Source organism: Dicentrarchus labrax, unplaced genomic scaffold (assembly GCF_905237075.1).
Source record: "Dicentrarchus labrax unplaced genomic scaffold, dlabrax2021, whole genome shotgun sequence".
NCBI lineage: Eukaryota > Metazoa > Chordata > Actinopteri > Moronidae > Dicentrarchus > Dicentrarchus labrax.
Genome location: NW_026136708.1, coordinates 6,907,793 through 6,931,351, shown reverse-complemented (window position 1 = coordinate 6,931,351; position 23,559 = coordinate 6,907,793). Strand labels below are relative to the sequence as shown.

The following is a 23,559-nucleotide window of genomic DNA, read 5'->3' as shown; positions in this document are numbered from 1 at the left end:
AAAGCCTATTCTGGTTGATATGTTGCTCTCTAAAGTAAAGAATGGGCCTAGAGAGGTACTATAATATAGGTCATGTTTAGTGAATGCACAACTCTCCCACCCTGCGTTGCCACAGCGTAACTGCGGGGAATAAACACTTCCCGGTCCGGAGGCGACGGGCTCGGCTCTTCCTGACGTGGCGAGCGGCTAGAGGTCGACCGGTTCCTCCGTGGGCTGCGGCGATTGGGCAGACTACCTGTTCGACAAGTTTTTGTACTAAAAATGTAAATACACAGGTGGCAGCGGCATGGGCGAGCGTATGCATTATGTAAATAAAACAGAAGTGAAACCGTGTCACAGTGGTTTCCAGTCGCAGACTGTCTTATCAGACGCTATGTGTAGCAGATAGTTGGAGGGAAGACTTTGGATTTTAATACGAGGTAAGGGTAGTGATTGACAATAACGAGCTTTGACACTGAATTTCCTTTTAGTTTCTGCAGCGCTGTATGTTGTTTATCAAGGGTTTACTTCCCAGAACTTGAACCACAGTAAATCCAGTAAATCCAAACCCTTGCTGCCCAGAAGTGTCGGTTCACAGTAGAAGGAGCTCTGTAATGGAACTTAAAGCCTCCTTGTGCTTTCTTTTACAGACATGGCTTACACGTCGACTTTCCACTGATAGATACTGTCTGCCATCATACACCTGCCGCGTGTTTCAGCCCCGAGGTGACGGCTGCGCAGTGATCATGCCTCAGCTGACGGCCACCGCGGTGCTGCAGCTCATGCTGCTGCTCTCCGCTGTGCCCGCGCAGTACTTCATCTCCCGGTGGAGCGGCTCCACGGCGGCGCAGCGCTACCACGCCACCACCCGGTAGGACCCGTGTGTAAAGGGCGTCGGTGCAGGGTGTGCTTTGTATGAGGAAGAAAAAGTATTGCAAATGCATTGTAGTTTGTATAGAAATGTCAAAGTGAAAGTAGTGCATCCCTGAAGTTGGAATTATCTAATGTTATTGTCTATAATTCATCAATAATCCATCAATAATCCATCAATAATCACGGTGTTTCAGGTTGCTTAGAATTTGGAAAGAGTGGAGAAGATCTTTCCTCAATGGAACTGTTTGGATGGACTGGGTGAACCAGCAGATGTCCAAAGTCCAGTGAGTATGGGATGTCTGTGATTGTGTTTGGATATTTTAATATTTCAAGGCACTCTATTATGATCCCTCTCCCATCCCATCATGCACCACTTCCATCCCCTTTAAAAGTGGTTTCTACTGTTTAAGGTTCTTGTAGCGTTAGAGAAACACACACAGGCCACTCACTTGTATGTCCACACCGACATTATGTTCTTCTCCAAAGGTCTTTGGTTGGCCTGGGGCAGGAAGGGCAAGCGGCAAAAGAGTCACTTGCCATTGAGACCATGCTTTTTGACAACGACCATGGATTCTTTGGAGGTTTGTGAGTATTTTTTTAAAATTACAGAAAAGAAGAACTGCAGCCTTTCTGCGAGTACTAAATCAAGTCTTAATCATATGGGTTGTGCACAATTAACTACTAACTACACTAGCTTCCATTAGGTGCTTACTCTTAGTGTTAATTTACAAAAAGGCAAACTAAGCTTATTGGATCGAAACCATACGTAATGAAATTGTCCTGATGCAATGGTACTCTGGCCAGTCAGTTTAGAACAAACCCCTAAAGGAAGCAGGCAAATACGCACACTTGCAAACAAATGAGAGCTCTTTTTAAGACAGTGAATAGCCTGTAGGTTGAATTTGACTGCAGCACACTGGATTCTCGTTTTTCTTCCTCCCTGCAGCCTCGAAGACAGCGCGCAGCCCTCGTCCTCCGTACGTGTTTCTGCGGGTTGGAGAGGTGGTGATGGAGAGGAAGGGCCACATGGTTGGCGTGGTAATAAGCTGGGACCCTGAGATGCGAGCACCTCCAGAGTGGGTCGACAGAGTGTATTCCAACTTTGAGGTAAAGCAACTCCTCTTAAAAAACAACTCTAGCCTTGTATTGAAAAGTTAAACATCAGTGACGTCTGTGACTGTGTGTATGTGCATGCAGGGCACCAAAGCAGAGAATACACCCCATTATAAAGTGCTGTTCAGCGGGCCTGGACCCTCCTCTGTGTTAGTCGGATACTTGCCCCAGACACAACTGGAGCGCATCACCGGGATGAGGGTATGTACTGAAAATCACAGCACATGAACACACAATAGATTTTGGACTGACTGTTGGATGTCTCTAGCCGGACATTCCTACCTTGGAGAATTACTTCACGCATTTTGATGGGGAGCGGTTCGTCATGCAGCCCTGGCTCAGAGAGATCTTCCCCGAGGATGCCACGGATGAAGACATCTGACTGCTGAGCTGTGACGTGTTTTCTATAGAAATACTGACCCAGTAGTTATTATAAAATTGAAGATTTAAACAGATTGAAGATCATTTTCAGATTCCTCCTTGCTGGATCTCAATGCGAGGGTTCTTTAAGATTTACAAGTATACAGTATTTTAATTTCATGTGCCAAAAAAATAAAAGAGAAAACAGATTTTTAAAAATGTAATTTAATGCCTGCCTGATTTTTAAAGACAGATTTGAGGCTGGAATTCAGTTAGATAACCATAAATGCTTGAAATCTATGTAATCTTTCCAGGTAGTTTTTGCATTGGCTGAGGAAGAAAAAAAACCTTGAAAAACTGCACTTTTATTCAGCTTTTACAACTAAGCAATAAAAAATACTTTAAACTGTGACGACCTGCTCTTTGGTTTCATAAGTCCGTGACAAATGTCTTCAGAGTTTTTTCCTGCTTCTGTCTCTGAGGCTGAAGGACACGGACACCCGTGAGGAGGCAGTGATTGTCAGGGTGCAGGGAAGGTGAGGAAGGGATGCAGCACTCTGGCTTCTGCCTCCACCCTCCTCATCGTCATTCCTCCACTCTTTTGTCTCCTCCTCCGTGACCAGCAGGGGGGGTCCCAGAGTTTGCCCCAGGAGATTACTGACTTCGCAGGCCTTCTGCTGGGCATTTTCAACTGCTGAGACGCACGCACGCAGCCTAGAGCACGGACAAACACACGCTGGTTACATTCATCAGAAGTCTGTCCAGATATTACAGTGCTGTTGGGAAGTGTGTTTTATACCTCATTTGACTCAGGCATTCATCACTGTGGTAGAACTGCGGTGCTCCCACACAAACACTCTTATCCAGCTCCTCCAGCAGGATGCTACATACTCGCTCCATCTTCTCAAAATCTGAGAAAGTGACCACGACCTGTGAGGACGCCAGTCATGTACACACACATATGCTGTAGGGTCAGGGAAGGGTTAAGATAAGATAAGATGTACCTTTATAGCATCACACACATTTGAAATCATTAGTGTTTGTCCAAATACTCCACCTCTGCATCCATGCGATACTGGTCTGCCTCTCAGTGGAGAAACCTCCTCACTGAGGCGTCTGTCTCACTGACACCATGTTGTCTAACCAGAACGAATGAATGAAACAACCATTACATTCATTGCCATCAGGTTGCACTGAACATGGTGAAAAGTAGCATAAAATCCAATTCCCTTATAAACAGATACAAATGTTTAACTGATGGTTCATTGCCATGGTTACATTACTATAGTACTTGTGACAACTATTACTCCTACTACTTGTATTAAATTAAAGGCATGTTAATGCTTCAGTGGAAACCCATTAATTACTGGGGGGCTGCTGCCTGTGGTGGAAAGTAGCTAATGGGTACATTTCCTCTGGTACTGTAACGTTACTGACGTACAATTTTGAGATACAGTACAGTTTGCATGTGTATTTATTTCTTTTTTTAATCTTATGCTTCTTCATACTGACATTCCACCACATTATGGAAGGATATCTCTACTACACTGCATTTTACTGACATGCGTACAACTGTATCCATCAGTAACTATCCCTTTAAAGGCCAGGACACACCGAACCGACGGCTGACCGCCGGCAGAAAAGCAGTCGGACTGATCAGTCAGCTCCCGTCTCCCCGAGTCGGTCATGAAAGTGCCTCCGAACACACCAAACCGACGCCGACTGGAGCGTATGTTCTGCGCGTGCGCGAGGTGTAATACGTCCCCATAACAGCAGGCCAGAAATGACGGATCACTCTAGACCTAACGTAGTAAACACAGAGCACGCTGTCGTCAGTCATTGTTTTCATCAGAGAGTGTCAAGAAGGATCATTATTGTCATTACTCGCTGATCGGAAAATACGATGACTAATAATAACAAGATACTGCCGCTGGCGTAGTATGTTTACCATCGTCACTTCCGGTTTTCTCGTGATTCACTAGTCAAGGGCTAGCACTCCACCAATCAGATTGGTCATTGAGGCCGACAGCCACTGGCCGACTCTACATGTCGAATCGGCCAAAATGAACACCGACGCCGACTGACCAAACCGACTTGAGTCACCGACCTCGCCCGACTGTCCGACAACGTCCGACAGCCGATAATCGGGTTGGTGTGTCCAGGCCTTTACACTAGTCCTAGTGACTGCTGCTGAGTACCTTTACCACTGTTTAAGTACGTTTTAGTGCTAATACTTCTGCTACTACTCTGCTCATGCTAAAGTCGGAAGGCAGGACTTTCCAAAAAGTAACTCCACAGCAGTGAGTACTAGCCAACTGTTTGTTCAATGGATATAACTTACTTTACTACAACTTAAACAACTTTTACAGTAGCTAATACAGTCCCTGACAAAAGTCTTGTCGCTTGGGTACCAGTTGACCTTAAGTGCCCCTCAAATATATGTCTAATCAATTTTTTTTTTACAAGAAATGGCTAATTTCAACCCCAACAGCTTTTGAAATAATGTTTTGGTGCCAAACGAAACTGCTGAAAAGCATTCTAACGTTCACAGCTTGGTAAAGCCCACTGAGTCAATTTTTGCAAAGACAAAAGTCTTGTCGCCTTGTCATATGATGCACCCAATCCTAGATTACAGCCTCACCTGTGATCAATAATTGATCAATCAATTAGTGGGTGTGTATAAAAAGAACCCCGGCACACAAGACCTTCACATCAACTGCAACTTGACCTCTGACAACATGCCTAAGATTCACCCTGAGACCAAAGCGTTGATTATCAAGAGGCTGAAGACCAGTTCCACTGCTGAGGTGCCTGACAGTTTGTAGAAGTCTGTCTCGAAATGGCCTCCATGGTCGAATCAGTGCCCAGAAACCAGCACTAAACAAAAGGCAATTAAAAAAACGTGTGGCATTTGCCAAGGCCCACAGCCTGCTAAAAGGATGGACGCTGGAAAAGTGGCAGAAGGTGGATTTCTCAGATGAATCTTCGGTTGAATTACATTACAGCCGCCGCAAATATTGCAGGAGACCTACTGGAGCCCGCATGGATCCAAGATTCACCCAGAAAACAGTTAAGTTTGGTGGCGGAAAAATCATGGTCTGGGGTTACATCCAGTATGGGGGTGTGCGAGAGATTTGCAGGGTGGAAGGCAATATCAATAGCCTAAAATATCAAGAAGTATTAGCTACCTCTTACATTCCCAACCATAAAAGGGGTCAAATTTTGCAGCAGGATGGTGCTCCGTCGCATACTTCCATCTCTACATCAAAGTTCCTCAAGGCGAAGAAGATCAAGGTGCTCTAGGACTGGCCAGCCCAGTCACCAGACATGAACATCATTGAGCATGTCTGGGGTAGAATGAAAGAGGAAGCATGGAAGACGAAACCAAAGAATCTTGATGAACTCTGGGAGGCATGTAAGACTGCTTTCTTTGCTATTCCTGATGACTTCATCAATAAATTGTATGAATCATTGTCGAACTGCATGGATGCAGTCCTTCAAGCTCATGGAAGTCATACAAGAATTTAAATATGGATCTCACAGCACCACTACTTAATTCACTGATGTTATGCAATATATTTTTGTATTTGAAGTAAATTATTTGTTCAATTTTCACATTACTCTCTGTAGGCGACAAAATTTTTGTCTTGCCAAAATCTGACCTTTCTGTGTTCATTAAATGATCAATCTTTCTTCAGTGAAGCAAATTTATTTTAGTATATTAAACATAATTTGGGAGGGTTTTAGCTTTCATATGAGCCATTTCTAAAACCAATGGATTAATTAAAAGTCAGGTTACAAGCTGTTGTTTCTACAAAATAGATAAGTGACAAGACTTTTGTCACGGACTGTAGTCCTACTTGTCATCCTTTGATACTACCGTAGGTTTTTCTTAATGCCCCCAGTACAGCACTGACGTTAGCTAGTTTAATTTTAGCTAACTAATACAGTTTTAAAGTTATACAGTTGAATTTTTGCATATTTTGTTCACCTGACAGCTTGTAAAATGTATTCAAGTCGCCGTGAAATGCTGTTGGTCACCTCGTTGAGTCTTTGCTGTTGCACATTCCGACCCGGACCGACACTCGGTCCGCCGGGCAACAAACCTCCGCTGTTCCCGAGACCTGGAGCTCCCCTGCCCGGTTACTGGGACGATTCACTGCTTGCGCATCGACCTCCTGCTCGTCCTCATTACCGGCTGGTGAGGGAGCACTGCTGGACTGCCTCAGTGCATCTGGTCGGCGTATTACGACCCCACCACAATCGCTCCCCACAACAGGTGGGTCCACGTCATGATTTCCCCCAATCAGCTTGTCCATCTCCGCGTAGAACTGGAAGCGGACAGGCCCCCTTCCCGTCTTCACGTTATTGTCCTTACATTTCTTGTATCCCTCCACCAGCGTCAACCACTTGCGTGCCACCTTCTCCTGCTGGAACTGCTGCCTGAACTGTCTGCCAAGCTTCCCAGCCATCTCCTCCCACAGCAGTCTTTTTGTTTTCTTCTCCAACCTCAGCCACCGGTTGAGGTCATTGAGGGACAATGCAGGTCCCTCGCCCTTTACCTCCAGATGGATCCCCATCTGGTGGATTAGGAAGAGGGTCTGTTCTTTGTTGAAGCCCTCATTCACGGGAAGTGGTGAAGTAACCTGGACATTGCAGGTATCTGAATCAGAAAAAAGAAACAAGTCAGCACAGTACTTGCAGCACCCAGGGATAAATGACTGTTGAAGTACGCTCATGTCTACAGTATCATGATTTTTAATAACTCACCTGTGCAAGTGCAATCTGCCAGGTGTAGGTCAGCTGCCACCATGAGGCCCTCATATACAAAGCACCTTTCTGCATTCTGGTACAGGTTACCCCGATAGGGCACGGTCCTGTCCTTGTCCACAACGCAAACATGCTGTGGTTGAGGAAGACTAAAAAGAAAAAAAACACAATGTATGTTACAGACTGCAACTTGAGTATATGCTGTGAATAAACACCACAAAACTCTCATGTGAAACCCACCTTACAGCAATCTACAACCATTTATCATTTCTATTGTTTTCTGAGTAGCTGTAGGCCTGTCCATTGTCTACTAAACCACTAGCAGCAAAATACATTTTCAACCATTTCCCACCTCGTTTTCCAACAAAAGTAGGCTGAAAACATGTTCCTCGTGCCCCCTTTTTGGGTACTGTTTCAGGTCAATGTGAAATAATATGTTTTTCTACAGTAACACTAACATTTCAAGTAATTCCGTTATTGCAAGTCTTACATTCCAATAATATTTTGCCATTTCCGCCTATTTCAATTTCAACAAGTGCTGTCGTGTTTTTTCATCTTTACAAAATCAGGTTTTTTACTGTTGAATTTACATTTATGAATGTGGAATTTTGCCAACAGAATTAGTACATTTTTAATGAAGTACAAATTTTCTTTACTTTGACTTCTATAAAAGCAAAATACCACATTCTCCCACAATAAGGCAAAGTCTTTATAAATATGGTCAATGATGAATCTGCTGAAGTTTTGCCAAAATGTTCTGGTGTGTAAGCAATACCAAAAGAGGTGCAAAACAGTTTCTGGGTGGTCTTCACAAAAAGAACAGTTTGTATTGATGTCTCTTTTAAATTTAACCATGTAATGGTTAGCAGGGTAATATCTGTGAATTATTCTGAACGTCACTTCTTTCACCTTGTTTACTATCAGGTATCTGTGAGGAATCATCCAAACTTTTTTTCCAGTCAATGTCGTTTACAAATCAGTTCCAATAATATGGAGGACTGAAAGTGCCACAATTAAATAAATAAATACACCATTAAATAATTACTTAAATGTGTCATTAATTAATTAAAATTGGAATTAAATACAGAAATATGATATTAAATGTGTCATTAATTAATTTAAATACCGATTCATTTAATGTAAAATACATATATATTTATTTCACTATTTACATTTAATGGTCCTGCGTTGCAGTGCTTCATGAATTACTTAAAACTGTCAAACTCACCCATCAAAAGTTGGTAGGCGGAACCTAACGCCTGATTGGTTACCCTGCGCATCAAGCGAAGACAAATCAATTCCAGATAATGGATCGATGCAGAGCTAGTGAACACATTCCAATACACTGGGTGGCACTATTGGACTACTTCTTCTAAATCTGCAGTCACTCTGTGGTCAATATCTTGGTCAGAAAGTGCTGAAATAACTCCAAGAACTTCAATAAGTTCCTCTGCTTTACTCGCTACATGCTCTGGGTCAGCAGCTCCTGCTTCCACATCCTCTGCTAAGTCTAAAAAATAAAATAAAGTGTTTAAATTTGAAAAATAAAGTGTAGCAGCAGCTTGAGTTTCCCTTTTTCTTTGTTAACTGTTTCATATCTTGATTAACAGTCTCAACAAATTTTATAAATGAATATCAACACATCTTTGCAATTGAACAGTTTCTCTTTGTTTCCCTTTTATATCTTTCTATACACTTTCTGTTGTTCAGTGAACCTCTCTCCCTCGTTGGGCAGTGAATGAATGGGTCAGGATCAGTGTTGGTCATCTTACTTTAAAAAGGTTAGTAACTCAGTTACCACACTGTAAAAGTAATTAGTTACTCAGCAAAGTAACTGTGATGTTATTTTTTATGGTCTATAATTACATTCTATAACATCTTCTATAACGTTAAAGATGTTTATAATCACTGAATAAAGAATAAAAACACTATATAAAGTATTTTAGAACATTTGGTATTTATTTGAACTCAATAGATTGCAGCCGGCCATATGCATAGAAATAAAAATATATACAACATAAATATTGAAAATAAAATTCACACGTTACATAAACATTCTTGCCTTTAACTTCAGTAAGCGAGTAGTAGTGTCGGTACTTCCAGTTTGATATCGCTACCTTTGAATTTCCCTAGCTCGTCGCCATTGTCTCTGTCTTGGCATCTGCCCACCCAGCCAATCATCGCATTTGCAACGGTGTCATCATCACCACCCTGCCCTCTCCTGGCAGCTGATGTGTGGCTGTCAGAAAGCCTGACACCGCTGCGCTTCATTCACCACATTGTAGGAACGCAAGTAACGCGCCACTTTACATTCTCAGTAACGGTAACGGCGTTACAACGATGGGAAAAGTACTTAATTAGATTACTCTGTTACTGAAAAAATAACGCCGTTATACTTAAACACCGTTACTCCCAACACTGGTCAGGATACTGGTTGAGTGATCATATTGGGATCTGAGCCTGCTTATTTTCTGTGACCTTGTTCAGACTTGAGTGGGTATGTTTGATGAAAACTTTGTGTTTTGTCTCATAGTGGAGTTTCACACTGGCACTTTTAATCAGCGCCGCGGTCTCTGAATATGTGAGACACACTGGTTATGTTCTCCCAGTGGGAAGAATGAATGTGAATGAATCTGTCCATTAAAAGCTCGATTTTCTATCCACCTTTCTCTTCTTAGAGAGCGCCATAAATCTTCTGTTGTCTCTCGCTCACTCATCCCTCCCGTTTCCTCTCCATGTATCTGTGACTTCTCTTTCCGTCTGTCTCTCCTCTCTCATCGCTCTCATCTCTGTATTCAGTCGTGCTGTTTAAACAGATTTGATTGGCTGAGCAGCATCACGTGGGATGGCTTAACTAGCATGCGATTGGTCTGTGAGCTTCCTGATCTGCTAAACAAATACCGTAAAGACTAAAAAAGCTGTGCTGGTTAAAATAGAAGCTCCCCATCCAAATTTAGAATCCTCAATAATGAATTGATTATAGGTCTGGGTCCGCATAGGACGGTGTCTGGGTCCAGACTCGCCTGTTAGTGACCTCTGCCCTAGAAAGTTCATGAAGATCTTCCAGGCACTCTACTTCAGACCAAAGCAATGGATCAGGCTAGATTCGCGTTAGCCCCACCCACTGAGTTTGATGGCTGGCTTTGACAGTTTTAAGTAATTCATGAAGCACTGCAACGCAGGACCATGAAATGTAAATGTAAATAGTGAAATAATTATATATGTATTTTACATTAAATGAATCGGTATTTGAATGAATTAATGACACATTTAATATCACATTTATGTATTTCATTCCAATTTTAATTAATTAATGACACATTTAAGTAATTATTTAATGGTGTATTTATTTATTTAATTGTGGCACTTTCAGTCCTCCATACAATAAAACATCACATTTGGAATAGATACAATTTCTTTCTGAAACAAGGCACGAATGTTTGGAGGAAGTTTAGAAAAACAGATTTTTCCAACAGGTGATTCAGCCACAGCGGGGAGGGAGACAGAAGTGGGTGGAGGTCTACCAGTATTTCTAAAAAGCATTATTGAGCCTGATGGAATGGAGTCAAATACAATTGCAAATTCTTGTGGCGTAACTGGAATATTATATGTTGATAGAAACTCTCTCTAAGAGAAAAGTCGCCCCTCTCCGTTAAACAGCTGGCCCACCAACAGAATCTGATTCTGTAACCAAAAAGAGTGACTTGTTTTTATATAAAATATCTCTGTTATTCCAAATTCGATACCTGTGAGGTGTGAAATTGTGCTTATAAATGACAGACCATGCTAAAAGGACCTGCTTATGGAAAGTGGACAGTTTCACAAGGAGTTTGTCCACATTGTAATTACGGTTCAAAATAAAACTCAGACCACCAAAACGAGAGAATATATAGTGGGGAATACAGAAAATGCTTAGCCCAATTTATCTTAAAAGTATTGTTTAGTGTATTAGTCCAAAGTCCAAAAAGTTGAGCCCACCAGATTCATAATTATTCATAACAGCACTTTTTTTAATATACATATAATGTGTACGATTTGTCCAGATGAAAGTCAAAAAGCATTCTATCAATATCTTTACAAATTTTACTGTCCAGGTGTAAAGAGAGCTTTATCCATCTATGTAAGCAGAGATATCCCTTCAGCCTTGGTAGGTAACACTCTGCCTTTTAGAGATAAGTCCCTTTGCAGCCACTGATTCAATTTGTTTTGAGTTTTTTAATGATTGGAGAAAAATTTGATGGACATCTCATTTTCTGATCTTTAGAGATAAGAATACCCAAGTATGTAACTTCTTCCTTGATCGGAATGTTGCAAATAGCTTGTATATTACAATATTTTAAAAGGTAACAGTTCACATTTATTTATATTTAGACATAGATCAGAGGCCTCTGAAAAGTGGTTAATTACATGAATGGCGACAGGTATCTGACTAGCATTTTTTAGAAAGATTGTGGTATCGTCAGCAAGCTGACTGATGATGATATCCCTATCCGCAATAGCATCCCTGACGAATGCCCCGTTTCAGCTTAAATCTAGGGGAAGTTCAATTTTTCTGTTAAATAAAGCTATTTCCATTAACATATAAAGTTTTAATTACTTTGCAGAAAAAATCCCCAAAATCCAATTTTTCTAAAGACAGAAAAATAAATTGGTGTTCTATTGTATCAAAGGCCTTATAGAAATCTAAGTAGAGGATGAAGCCATCTTCAGATATCAGGTCAGAGTAGTCAAGAGTATCTAATACTAGTCTAATATAATTAGAGATGTGCCTATTCCTCATAAAGCCTGACTGTGTCTCATCTACAATTGTGTCAAGAGTTACTTTAATTCTCCTGGCAAATATTAACACCATCATTTTCTAATCATTATTTAGCAGACAAATGGGTCTCCAGTTATCAATAAAAAGCAAGTCTTTTCTAGGTTTGGGAATCAATGTGACCAGACCTTGAGTGAGGCTAGGAGGAAGGGCATCATTCTCTATACTCTCCATAACTGATTTGAGAACGCTTTATAAAATTCTGCAGTTAAACTGTCAGTGCCGGGAGATTTATTGTTTTTGAGTAGAGCAATCGAATCAGTAACCTCTGTCATTGACAGAGGGGTATCACAATAATCTTTATCTGGCATATCGATCTTTCTCACGTTATTTACTGAGTTTAGAAATTGAGTACTAACTTCTTCATTATATTTTGAGCTGTATAAATTGCTATAAAATGTTTAACAAAAATCTGAAATTAATTAATTTAATTTATTTATCAGTAATGACCCCATTAATATTTAAATTACGGATGGGATTGATTTTGGATTGGTATTTTTCAAGACGGAAAAAGTAGGCAGAATTTATCTCCCCTTCCTCCAGCCATCTCTTTCTAGACCTTACAAAGGCTCCCTCCGCTTTTTGTCGATATAATTCGTCTAATTTGTTTTGGAGTTCTAATAAAAGTAGCTTATACTCCTCTGAAACTTCATCAGGGGGTCTCTGATAAAACAAAGACATTTTACTTATGACTTTCTCTTCTTCTGCTCTTTTAATAATAATAATAATAATAAATAAATGTTCCATACTGTCTTAAGAATTTTCCTGATTCAAACTTAAGCAGTTCCCAGTTAGTGTTGTAGGATTTTCCCCTTTTAGCCTTGTTGTAAAAAGAGTAATTAAATTAATAATTTCAGTCTTAACCTTTTAATGCTTTAACAGGGAATTGTTTAATTTCCAATAGCAAGGTCTACGGATTGTATTAGATGCACTAAATTGGATGCTTATATGGATTGCTCTATGGTCTGTGAGGGGCATGGCCAGGATATTTACTGTAATTTTCTCTTCATCAGTGTTATTGGATAGCAGCCAAAAATCAATGCGAGACTGGCTGGATCCTGATCTGTTGCTCCAAGTGAAGGATCTTTCATCAGGGAATTTTTCTCTCCATACATCCACAATGTTACATTTTCCCATAAGTGTTTTAAGGTTTGTGCTGAGGGAGGAGGGCCGCCCAGGGGGCCACCTGTCAATAGCATTATCTAGAGCAATATTAAAGTCTCCACCAATTAAAGGCATACTATGCAGTTTTCCGGGTTTGTCAAACAGCTACCCCTAGAGTCGCTGCAGAGTACTTGTATTTAACGTAACGGTCGTAAATACCACTCACCAGAGCCGTCTCTATATACGGCTCTGCGTCTCTGCTCTCGCGGCCTGATCCCCTCCCCCCTGTATACCGGTACATGTTCAGTAGGATGGAAGCGTCGGACATCAAACAGGCAAAGATAGACTCCGAAGATGTCTACTGACCAGGTAACGTCTGAGTGAATGCCTGCTAGTGTCTTCCATTGAGGCTGCTTCTTATGTCGCTGATGTATGTGACGTCGCACCATAAAGCAATTTGTGATTCTTGCGAGATCTGGCGGGACGCCACCTTTCAGACTTGTACTGCTGGTTCTGCCAGCGGCGTCCCTCTCCTGCTTTGCTATCGGGATGATTCGCTATACTACGAGTTTGTTTACCACCGAAATGACTTTGAAGCTGTTATATTAAGGTAAAAATCTTGCATAGTGTGCCTTTAAAAGAAGAGAGTTGCCAGTATTTGGTGAGCCAAAATATAATTCTTTCCTCTATTGAAACAAGTAACTTATCATTCTAAAGTTTGTTATTATAACCGTAAAGATGAACAGTTATGATATAAATATTATTGACTCTAATTATAAGACATTTATAGTGTCCTAGGGAATCACAGTCTGAGTGTAGGACATCACCAGTGAAAGTATTGTTAAGCGTGGTTACTCCAGCAGATCTCTTTGAGCCCTGAGAGAACCAAATATCATTGCCCCATTGAGATTTCAAAAAATTGACATCAGCAGATGTGGAATGACTTTCTTGAAAAAAAAAAAAAAAATCCGAATGAAGTTGTTTGGCAAATAAAAAGAAGGCTTTCCTTTTACAAATGTGTCTTAATCCCCTGGCATTTAAAGAAACAATAGATAAAGACAAAGTTATTAATGAAAACGAACGAGAAATAAGCAAGAAAGTGATCAATAACCAGTTAGGTAAGAGTGTATCACTGGTTAAGGGGACCGAGTGCTGCATTATATAGGGAAAAAACGGTAAAGGGGAAAGAAAATAGTTCCGGCCAACTAGAAAACACAGCGCTCTTAATCAGCTGCCTCGGTTATTAAATGGCCTTAAAAAGCAAAACATATGATACAAATGGCAGCGATTTTGAAAACTAGAGTAGCTTCGCAGAGTCTTAGTTACAGTACAATAGGAGCTATAACATTAGAATATCAACTCTGAATGCAGTGCAAGTCAAACCAACAGGTGCCCTTCTGTTATTAGGCAGTAGGCGAGTCTGTTTCTTAGGTGGTGCCAAACCGATGTACGGTGTCGATAGTGTCAGCCAGCCTGACAGACCTCGAGTGTACACACTTTGTTTTTTACATCCTTAATCTCTGCACACACAAAGTCAATTGTTTTTTTTTTAAAGCCCTTCAATTTTAAGTGCATTGGCACTGACCATGCTTTCAATGTTGTCTGATCGCGTGTTTATCAGAGCTGAAAGGCTAGCTATGATATCGTTCAGGTTGGTTTGCTCAGACCCGACTGTGTACATCATTTTCTTCGGTGCTGGCGACATACCGGGAGTGATAGGCAGCGGTGGAAATTCATCCATGAAGTCTTCTGCAGCGGTGAGAGGTAGGGAAGTGGAGGTATAATCGTGACAATTGTCAATTAAAGCGTTGCCAGCCTTGAGAATAACGTTACTAGCGTCTGTCTTTAGCTTCCGTCCGGCGCTCTCTCGGCCTCTTTTCCTCACGCGTTGGTTCGACATTGAACAATATTGTTCGTTTTATGAGTGCTGTATTATTTAAGAGAACAGAATTTGGTGCTTGGCGAGATAATAAGTTGAGTTTTACCGTTTCCAAAACTTTCATTTGCAGTGCTCGGTAGAAAGCGTCTACTTCTTCTTCTTCATATGGATTTCCGGCAGTTTAGACGCCTCTAGGCGTATTACTGCCCTCCTCAGGAAGTCACTCTAAGGATAATGTTACTGCTTCAAATTTTCATATATAGCCCTGTATGTGTAAGAACTGTAATACTACTTTAACAATCAAGTGGTGGTTCTCATTTTGACCCAATAAAGATTTAACCGAAAATCACCGAACTCAAAATCTGATACTCTCTTATGTAAAATGCTCCTTTCTATGGTATATTTGTTACATTTCAATAAAACATGTTCAACTGTTTCAGAATTTCCACACTCACAAAGCCCATTAGGATGCTTTCCAATAACATATAAAGACTGATTCAACCCACAATGCCCAAGTCTCAACCTACAGATTTTAACAGAATCTCTTCTGGATCCATAACAGTGCCTGGCTTTTTTAACCTGAGACTGCAAAGAGTAATAATGTCTCCCCTTGGTCTCATCTTTCCATAATGTTTGCCATTCCCTTTCAATACTCTGTTTATTTTTTTCTTGTAGTTCCACTCTTCCCAATGATATATTTATATCTGTCTCTGACTTCTTTAGGCTTGATTTTGCTAAACAGTCTGCTATTTCATTTGCCCAGGGACCCAGCAGAACATGACATTTCCACCAATCTCTGTAATTCTAAATAAAACAGCTAGAATTTCATTTATGATATCAGGATGGGCTTTTGATTCACCACCTTTCAAGGCCATCAGGGCAGCTGCAGAATCAGAGCAGATTAAGGTTTCACTTATTTTCACATCCTCAATCCACCACAGAGCCCAAAGAATTGCCAGTAACTCTGTTGTAAATACAGAACTTCCGTTTGTAATTCTTGGACTGATCCTAAGGTCCAGTTGAGTTATATACACCCCAAAACCTGCTTTACCACTCTCTGGTTCCCTGGCATCTGTAAAAAATTTCAGATATGATCTGTTGAGATATTCTGTGATTTATACTGATTTATATATTTACCTGTATGATTATTAACTGGAATAGAAATATGTTTACTTGTGCTTACATTGATTATGCTTACATTGATAAAGGGCTGTTAAGGGAATACTAATAACAGAAATAAAGTAATAGATATTAGATGTTTGTATGATGTGTTATAGAATTGTAACTTACTAATGAATATGAATAGCAGGCACAGTATAAGGGAGAAGAGTGTGGGTAGTTGCAGATATAACATGACATTCTTTGGGAGAGATAGCGGTAAACACGGCCTCCGAGGTCAGTGTCATGAGCTCGTAAAAACAATGATGGAGCACATGACAGACTCCTTCCAGTCGTAAAAGACAACTCCATATCGGGAAGAGAGATTAAGAAGTGATACATAGGTTTAGATAACAGGTCATTGAATGTCAGAAAAAGAGGCTGTTTTCCGCCTTCGATGAGTTCCAGGTGCTAGCTACCCCATCAACACCATCCTTGGAGTCAAGATACCAAGGGAACATGATTAAACCATCTTGTGCTATGTGTGTTATCTTCAAGAATATAAGAACTGATGTTAGGAACAGGTGGCTGCTCAGACTTCGTGAACTGGCAGACCTTGTGCATGTCAGGTTAACCGTAGTTGAACCCAGAGCTCTGTTACTTTTGTACAATATAATGGTGTTAAAATAAAGCTGATTCTTTCATACTCCAAGATCTTTCTCCTATCGCTTCATTAAAAGAACACGCGAGGAATGAGTCTTTGAAATACAGAGATTCCTCAACAGATCCCATACCACTGTTCAGATATTGTTCCAGTTTTAAGGCAATCACATGTTTATTCTTTTCTTGTAAAAAAGTTAAATCAATATCCAATTCTTGCATTAACCAATAAGGAATAGGTAATTGAATTGTGTAGAGTGCTGTGTTTTCCTGCTCCATTCTCAATTTGTCCACTGACTTATACATTCAAAAAATGATTTATTTCTTATCTTTCTATAAGAATCCAGTGTCCCTTGCATAAGACACCTTGCTGGGAATGCTAAATTAGATCCACTCAATTTTACTCAATACTGCATTCCCAACCTTAAACATAAGGGCATTTCACCCATTTCAATGAGCAGAGCTGAAATTGGAGATGTCCTGAAAGCTCCACAACAGAGTCTCAATGCCTTAGCCTGCAGAGTGTCTAACTTCCTTAACACCGACTGGGCCGCAGAACCATGAACAAAGCACCCATAATCAATTGAAGATCTTATCATTGCCTGATATACTAAATGCATGGACCCCCTCTCCGCCCCCCCAGTCACAACCCGCCAGACTTCTCATTATATTTAACACCTTGTGACATTTTAACAAAATGTTCTTAACATGAACAGCCCAAGTCATTCGTTCTTCCAACCAGACCCCCAAAATTTTTAATTCTTTTACTCTCTCTAGGGGGGAACCATACATACATAATCCAAAATCAGGTGCCTTTCTCTTGTATCCAAATATCATAAATTTAGACTTTGCCACTGAAACTTTAAATCCCCATTTATCTGCCCAATCCTCCACATTAACTAAAGTCTTTTGAATTTGTTTAAAAATAAACTCTGTATTTCTACCTTGTTTCCAAATAGCCCCATCATCTGCCAATAAAGACTGCCCCATCCCTCTTCCAATATTACTAAATATTTCATTTATCATTATACTCAATAAGACTGGACTTATGACACTTCCTTGAGGGGTACCATTTTTTATTCTGACACATTTTGATCTACATCCACCCACTTGCACTTGTATTGTTCTATTCATTAAAAAATCTTTAATCCAATTAAACATTCTACCTCTAATTCCTAGATCATACATTTTTATCATCAGTCCTTTCTTCCACAAACAGTCATAAGCTTTCTCAATATCTAAAAATACACTTACCACTATTTCTTTATTATTAAATGCCTTCTTGATATCTTCTATCTGATATCTAAAACCACTACAGACTCCATTGTTGATCTTCCCTTTCTAAAACCATTTTGAAATTTAGTAAATAATCCTTTACTTTCTAAAAAGTAAACTAATCTATTTGTTATCATTCTCTCCATGATTTTTGCCTAGTTTCAAGATAGGAATTATAACTGCATGTTTCCATTCTACTGGCAAACAACCCTCTTCCCACACAGTATTAATCAGAGCAAGAACTTCCTTAAGTACTAACTCATCCAGATGTTTAAATAGTTCATATGATAAGCCATCTCTCCCAGGGGTAGTGTCTGCACCAGAATCAATGGCATCTCTCAATTCTTTCTTGGAAAAAAACAAACTAGTTGGATTTTCATTATCAGAATTCCTGTTAAGCTTCCACTGATTAACTGACAACAGATTGGACCTTTTCACACTGCTCTCAATTCCTAAATTACCAGAGCTATGCACTGCCTGAAAAACCTCAACAAGCATGTCTGCTTTGTCTCTGTTGGTTATTGCTTCCACCCCACCTTTCTGTAAAACTGGAATTAGTTTCCTCTTATAAACCCCTGACATTCTATGTACTGCTGACCACAAGTGTCTTACAGGAGTTTCAGGGCCCAGTGTTTCACAAAATCTTCTCCAACTATTTCTCTTTGCATTTTTAATTACTCTTCTTGCTACTGCCCTAAATCTCTTATATTCTACTGCAAAACCCACCATGTTTAGCTCTCTCCTGAAACTTATCCCATTTAGCTATATTTTGGAACTGTCTCTTCCTCTTCTATAATAAAATTTCTTCCAAACCTACATAAGATCGGGTAATGGTAACTGCCCATAGTATATCTATCCAAGATATCCCATTCTCCAATTCTGGCTAAGTTTGAGGAAACAACTGCTAGTATTCCTAACAATGTGGAATCTTGTTGGTCTTCCATCATTTATCACAACCAGATCATACTTGTCCAGAAAGTCTTCTCCTGTCTCTCCATTATAATTCTTACTATCCCTTCCCCATAACAGGTTATGGGCATTAAAATCCCCCACCCATATAACAGGACCCCTTATACTGTCCATAATCTCATCAAATTCAGACAGTAGCAATTGTTAACAAGGATTATACAAATTTATAACAGTTATTGGACTATAATTACTCAAAAATTCCACTGCCAAAACCTCCAGTAATAAAAGAAAACTGGAACTCCCCATATTCAAGCCACTCTGAAGTACTTTTTTTGAAGACCTGATTTACATAAGAACTTTGTTAAAATTTTGATTATGTCTGATCTCTTAGTTGATGATTTTGCTCCTACCAACACATCAACAATGAAAGCCAGAAATGTTTCCCTATTCAAAATGATCGTATCATGGGAATATGCTGGAGCAACTGGAGAGACTTGCTGACTGCTGTTTGCCTTTTTGTTCCCAACTCTTTGTTCTCTGTTGACTCTGTTAACTGCCTCTGCATATGAGACCTTGTGCTGTTCTCTCACTGTCTGGACCTGTTGGGCCTGAATAAAATGTTCACACCCACGAAGCGATGCTGTATGATCTCCTCCGCAATTACAATACTTAGGAACCTCTGCTTTACACGCTTGATATTCATGATCCCCGCCACATTTCCCACATTTACGTTTAGCCCGACAAGAGCCTGCCACATGTCCAAACTTCTGACCATTATAACATCGCAAGGGTGGTCTTTTATACTCCCTTACCTGGTACCCCATACTTCCAAAAAGTACTTTCCCTGGCATAACATTACCTTCAAATGTGAGCAGGACTGGTGAGTCCCCATTGCTCCCTTCCTTACGCTTGAACCTCATAACGTTAGTCACTAAGGCGCCCTTAACATTGTCTAAGATTTCCTTATCTGACAAGCCAGCAAACACTCCATAAATGACTCCTTTTAATAGCTTGCCTATCTCTGGGTACAACAATCTCAACTTTTACTACCAACTTCCCCACCTCCTTGGTGTTATCATATCATATCATTTTTTATCTTTACAACAAACTCTTAGCAACCCATTTGACAGTATTTTAGCTTGAGCTCCCCTCCCAATCTGACTATCCGAAGCAGAAGTAACTCTCAGTGGGTTTAAAGTTTTAAATCCTCCTTCTCCCTGCTTCTGATCTTTGACTCGAAACAGCACGACATACTCTTCAGAACTCATTTTCATCAACTTTTTCTCTCCAATTGCTTCTGATAAATCTGGCCTTTCACTCGATGCTTCTCTCTGCTGACTTCCTTTACTTACTAACTTCCACCCACCTCCCTCATCCCCACCCCCCTTTCCCGTAGCCATAGGCTACTACACAACTTCCTTACACTACTTTTACTAACACCAACCACCAGAAAAGAAAATAGATAATCCAGATAATTGAATGAGAGCCACCACTGATCGCCCAACGTCGCCCCTTGGCCAGGTCGTCAGCTAGAGCCCCCTTATACAGTATTCGGCTGACTGACTTGAGAGCTAGTTTAACATTTAGCCAGATATGATGGCGACAACTTCCAGATGCACACTGCACTACCTGTCTGTCCACTCGGCCATCTTGGCACCTTCTTCTTCTTCTTTTTTAGATATGATTGGCGGCTGGCATCCAGCTTATAGTATAGTAGTAGATGTAAATAGCCCAAATGATGTAAGAAGGTCAACACAGATGTTTGCCAAACTTTTGCACTTGGAAGATGGCCCCTTTTTATTGTTTTTATTTTTTGTAATAATATTGTATTTCTATGATTTGTGTTACTTTAGAAAGCCGTTCAGACTACTTCTGATTGCTGTTACATTCACTTACTCTGCAGCCATCCTGCTGCTATGACTTATGTCTAAAGGGTGATTTCTATGTATGGCATATATGGTAAATATGGTACACTTGAAGGATAAACATTTGTTTTTCTGCCTTAACATGCTGACAAACCTTCACCTCAACCTCAGTTGAATAATAATAATAATAATAATAATAATAAACAAAAATTTATAGAGGGCTTTTCTAGAAACAATATCCCTAGAAACAATATCCCTAAAACAACACAACAGTTGTCTGTATGGACAGACAGACAGACAGCAGGTCCAATAGACAGACAGGCTGTATGTTGTCTGAACATCCACCAGGTGCATTTATGCAGAATAGACACTGTTTTTTATTTCCTGTAAATCTTACCCAGGTTTCCTATCTTAGTGAGGACAGGTGCAGCAGAGGGTGTGTCACACGGTCCTCTGCCCGCCTGCTCAGAGCAGGTCGACAGCTTCATTTGGTAAAAACGCAGCCAAACCCCAAACTTGTGGTTTTGATTCATAATTCTACAGAGTTCAATCCAGTTTAGTTGAGGATCATCACCAGGATCACATTTATGTGTCAATATGAAGATTAAAGAGGCAACAGCTTGGATCCCAGATTACAAACAGTTCCTTTTTGCAAGTAAAACAGTCAAATCAAATGAATTAAAATTTACAAATAATTTAAGAACCAAACAGCTGGACCCGTTGCCTGACAGAAAGTGAGGTGTAGAGTTGACCAATGAAATGATCCCTGCCTCGCTGCGGGCATGTTAGCTTTACTTCTTAGAGCACTACTCTTTAACCAGGTTCTTCCACTCCCGCCCTCCAAAACTTTATTATATGTACTTCCCTTTCTTTCTTTACGACACCTGGAATAAAATAACAATTCATTTACTGTATACACCGGCAGCCATACTTTGTCTTTTCCTATAATAGCTACACATTTTGCACCATAAAGACTGCCTCTGATACTGAGAGGCAATAAAACCCAAAGAACAAAATATATTTTATTTATTTATTTATTTTTATAATATATTATATACATATATATAAATTAGGACAGACACTGGGTAAAAACATACAAATATTAACATAACACATCAGATGAGAAATATAAAAAGTATTTTTTAGCGACGGAGGCAAGGAAAAACTTCCTCTAATTGGAAGAAACCTTGGGAGGAACCAAGGCTCTCTGGGGGAGCCCATCCTCCTGCGGGCTGTGGGACGTTCTGCTGCTCCTGGCCACGGGGCGCCTCTGATGTCCATTCTTCAGTGGTCGGCATGGTCCTCTGTCGTCTGCTTCCATGGTCACCACATGCAGAGTCAAACAGAGACACACTTACCTTACTTCCTCCCGCGGCGTTTCCTCTGGACTGGATCGCGGCACCTGGGTCCCTTCCCCTGGCATCAGGTCTTCCAGAGCGTCCCACTTTCTACACCTGAGAATACAGACAAAACACTCCCGGTAAATACACTGATAGTGTGTTTCAAGCTATGTGCCCTCTTGTGGAGCTCAGTGCAGGATGTGAACAGTGTTGTCTTCCTACCTGTCTCTTGTAGAACAGGATGTAGGCCGACTCCTGCCGCTGCTCACACACCGTCTCACCGGTTGTTTCATTGACCGATGAGTCGTTAAAGGTGAGCCAGCGGTCTGTTGGCTCATCTGGACAGTCGTCGGGATGGACACTGTCACAGATGTAGTGTCCTAACAGGAGAGAGACGGTTATTAATGCTTTAAAGTGCAGAGGTTATGCAGGTTAACTTACTTTATTGTGATTTAATATGAATCAAAACCATGAAAGTCAGAAAATGAAGAAAAAACTGATCTAATCCGTCCCAGTACATCATTTCAAAAGAAAGGATTAAAGTTCCCGTTCAGTTCAAATAAGCAAAATTATTGGAAGTAGTTATGTTTAGCAGTGAAAGCCACTCCCACTATCTATCTATAACGTGTCTGAGCTCATGATAATGGACTACAGAAGGTCCCATTCAGCCTTCAGTGTGTGATTATCTTACCTGCTTCTCCAGTGGAGCCAAAATGGCTGATGGTGCTCACCAAACTGTAGCAGCCGGCATCCTGACAATGAACACAGAGAATGAGAGTTAGCTTCACACACACACACACACACACACACACACACACACACACACACACACACACACACACACGTCTACTTTCACATCAGCCTGGTGCTTCTGTTTGCTCTCAGGTGAGTTTAGTTTTTCTTTACCTGGTTGGAGGACACCACCATGTCCCTCAGCAGCCTGACGGGGTCGTGCAGCTTCACCTGCTGAAATGCAGGCGTGAAGCGGAAGCGCTTCAGGTGCAAGACAAGCACTCTGTAGACGTTAGGGAGAGTTGTTAGCAATATGATCACTACGTTATATCTGTTTTCTGTCTGACAGAATATTGTGAATTTCAAGGAGCCCTTAGGGATAGTGAAGGCCAGTTTGGGAACCACTCAGGTCAGGTGTCAGTTAATTTAAGATGGATGTGATGTCACTCACCTTGGCAGGGTCACGAAGGCAGACCTCTGGTGCGATGTGTTGCAGCCGCACTCACACCTAAACTCCAACTCTGTCTCCTTCACGTAGTCCTGGAGCATCTCTTCCACAGATCCTCCAGGAAACAGATCCAGAGACAGGTTGGAGAACTCCTCCTGTCTCGTTGACTGGAGCCCGCACCTGCACATTAAAGGATCAATACACATCAAAATACAGTCACAGAGGTCAGGACCAGAATGTTTCTTGACCAGGTTATTAGGGAGACAAAGTGGGGAACAGAATCACATTGGGGGGGGCCCAGGTGAGATGTGTATGTATGTGTGATGATTTCCTACAGG

The 23,559-nt window shown here is 40.8% G+C and overlaps 2 protein-coding genes across 3 annotated transcripts; one reads left to right on the top strand and one right to left on the bottom strand.

The window, feature by feature from the left end:
* The first annotated feature begins 134 nt into the window (after positions 1-134).
* On the top strand, positions 135-2,737 carry si:dkey-261l7.2 (uncharacterized protein LOC569751 homolog). Of its 2 annotated transcripts, none has more exons than XM_051408889.1 (7): positions 135-419; positions 630-850; positions 1,047-1,136; positions 1,339-1,433; positions 1,799-1,959; positions 2,050-2,166; positions 2,255-2,737. In XM_051408889.1, exons 2-7 carry the CDS (start codon positions 726-728, stop codon positions 2,345-2,347), a joined length of 681 nt encoding a protein of 226 aa, XP_051264849.1. In that variant the 5' UTR covers positions 135-419; positions 630-725; the 3' UTR covers positions 2,348-2,737. The 2 variants fall into 2 exon arrangements, with proteins under 2 accessions (XP_051264849.1, XP_051264848.1); XM_051408888.1 differs by having other exon boundaries at positions 137-419; positions 2,234-2,737.
* On the bottom strand, positions 2,675-15,072 carry irak1bp1 (interleukin-1 receptor-associated kinase 1 binding protein 1). Its single transcript, XM_051408882.1, is given in 7 exon segments — positions 2,675-3,039; positions 3,125-3,255; positions 3,383-3,464; positions 6,317-6,374; positions 6,377-6,988; positions 7,096-7,244; positions 15,001-15,072. Coding segments are annotated over 6 exon segments (1,188 nt in total). The 5' UTR covers positions 7,139-7,244; positions 15,001-15,072; the 3' UTR covers positions 2,675-2,777.
* Positions 15,073-23,559: the final 8,487 nt, after the last annotated feature.

Excerpts from the sequence above, each read along its gene's own strand:
- si:dkey-261l7.2 (XM_051408888.1), top strand. The coding sequence starts at position 726 with ATGCCTCAGCTGACGGCCACCGCGGTGCTGCAGCTCATGCTGCTGCTC. Across the intron at positions 851-1,046 it reads CGCTACCACGCCACCACCCG|GTTGCTTAGAATTTGGAAAG; the intron begins GTAGGACCCGTG and ends ACGGTGTTTCAG. Across the intron at positions 1,434-1,798 it reads CGACCATGGATTCTTTGGAG|CCTCGAAGACAGCGCGCAGC; the intron begins GTTTGTGAGTAT and ends TCCTCCCTGCAG.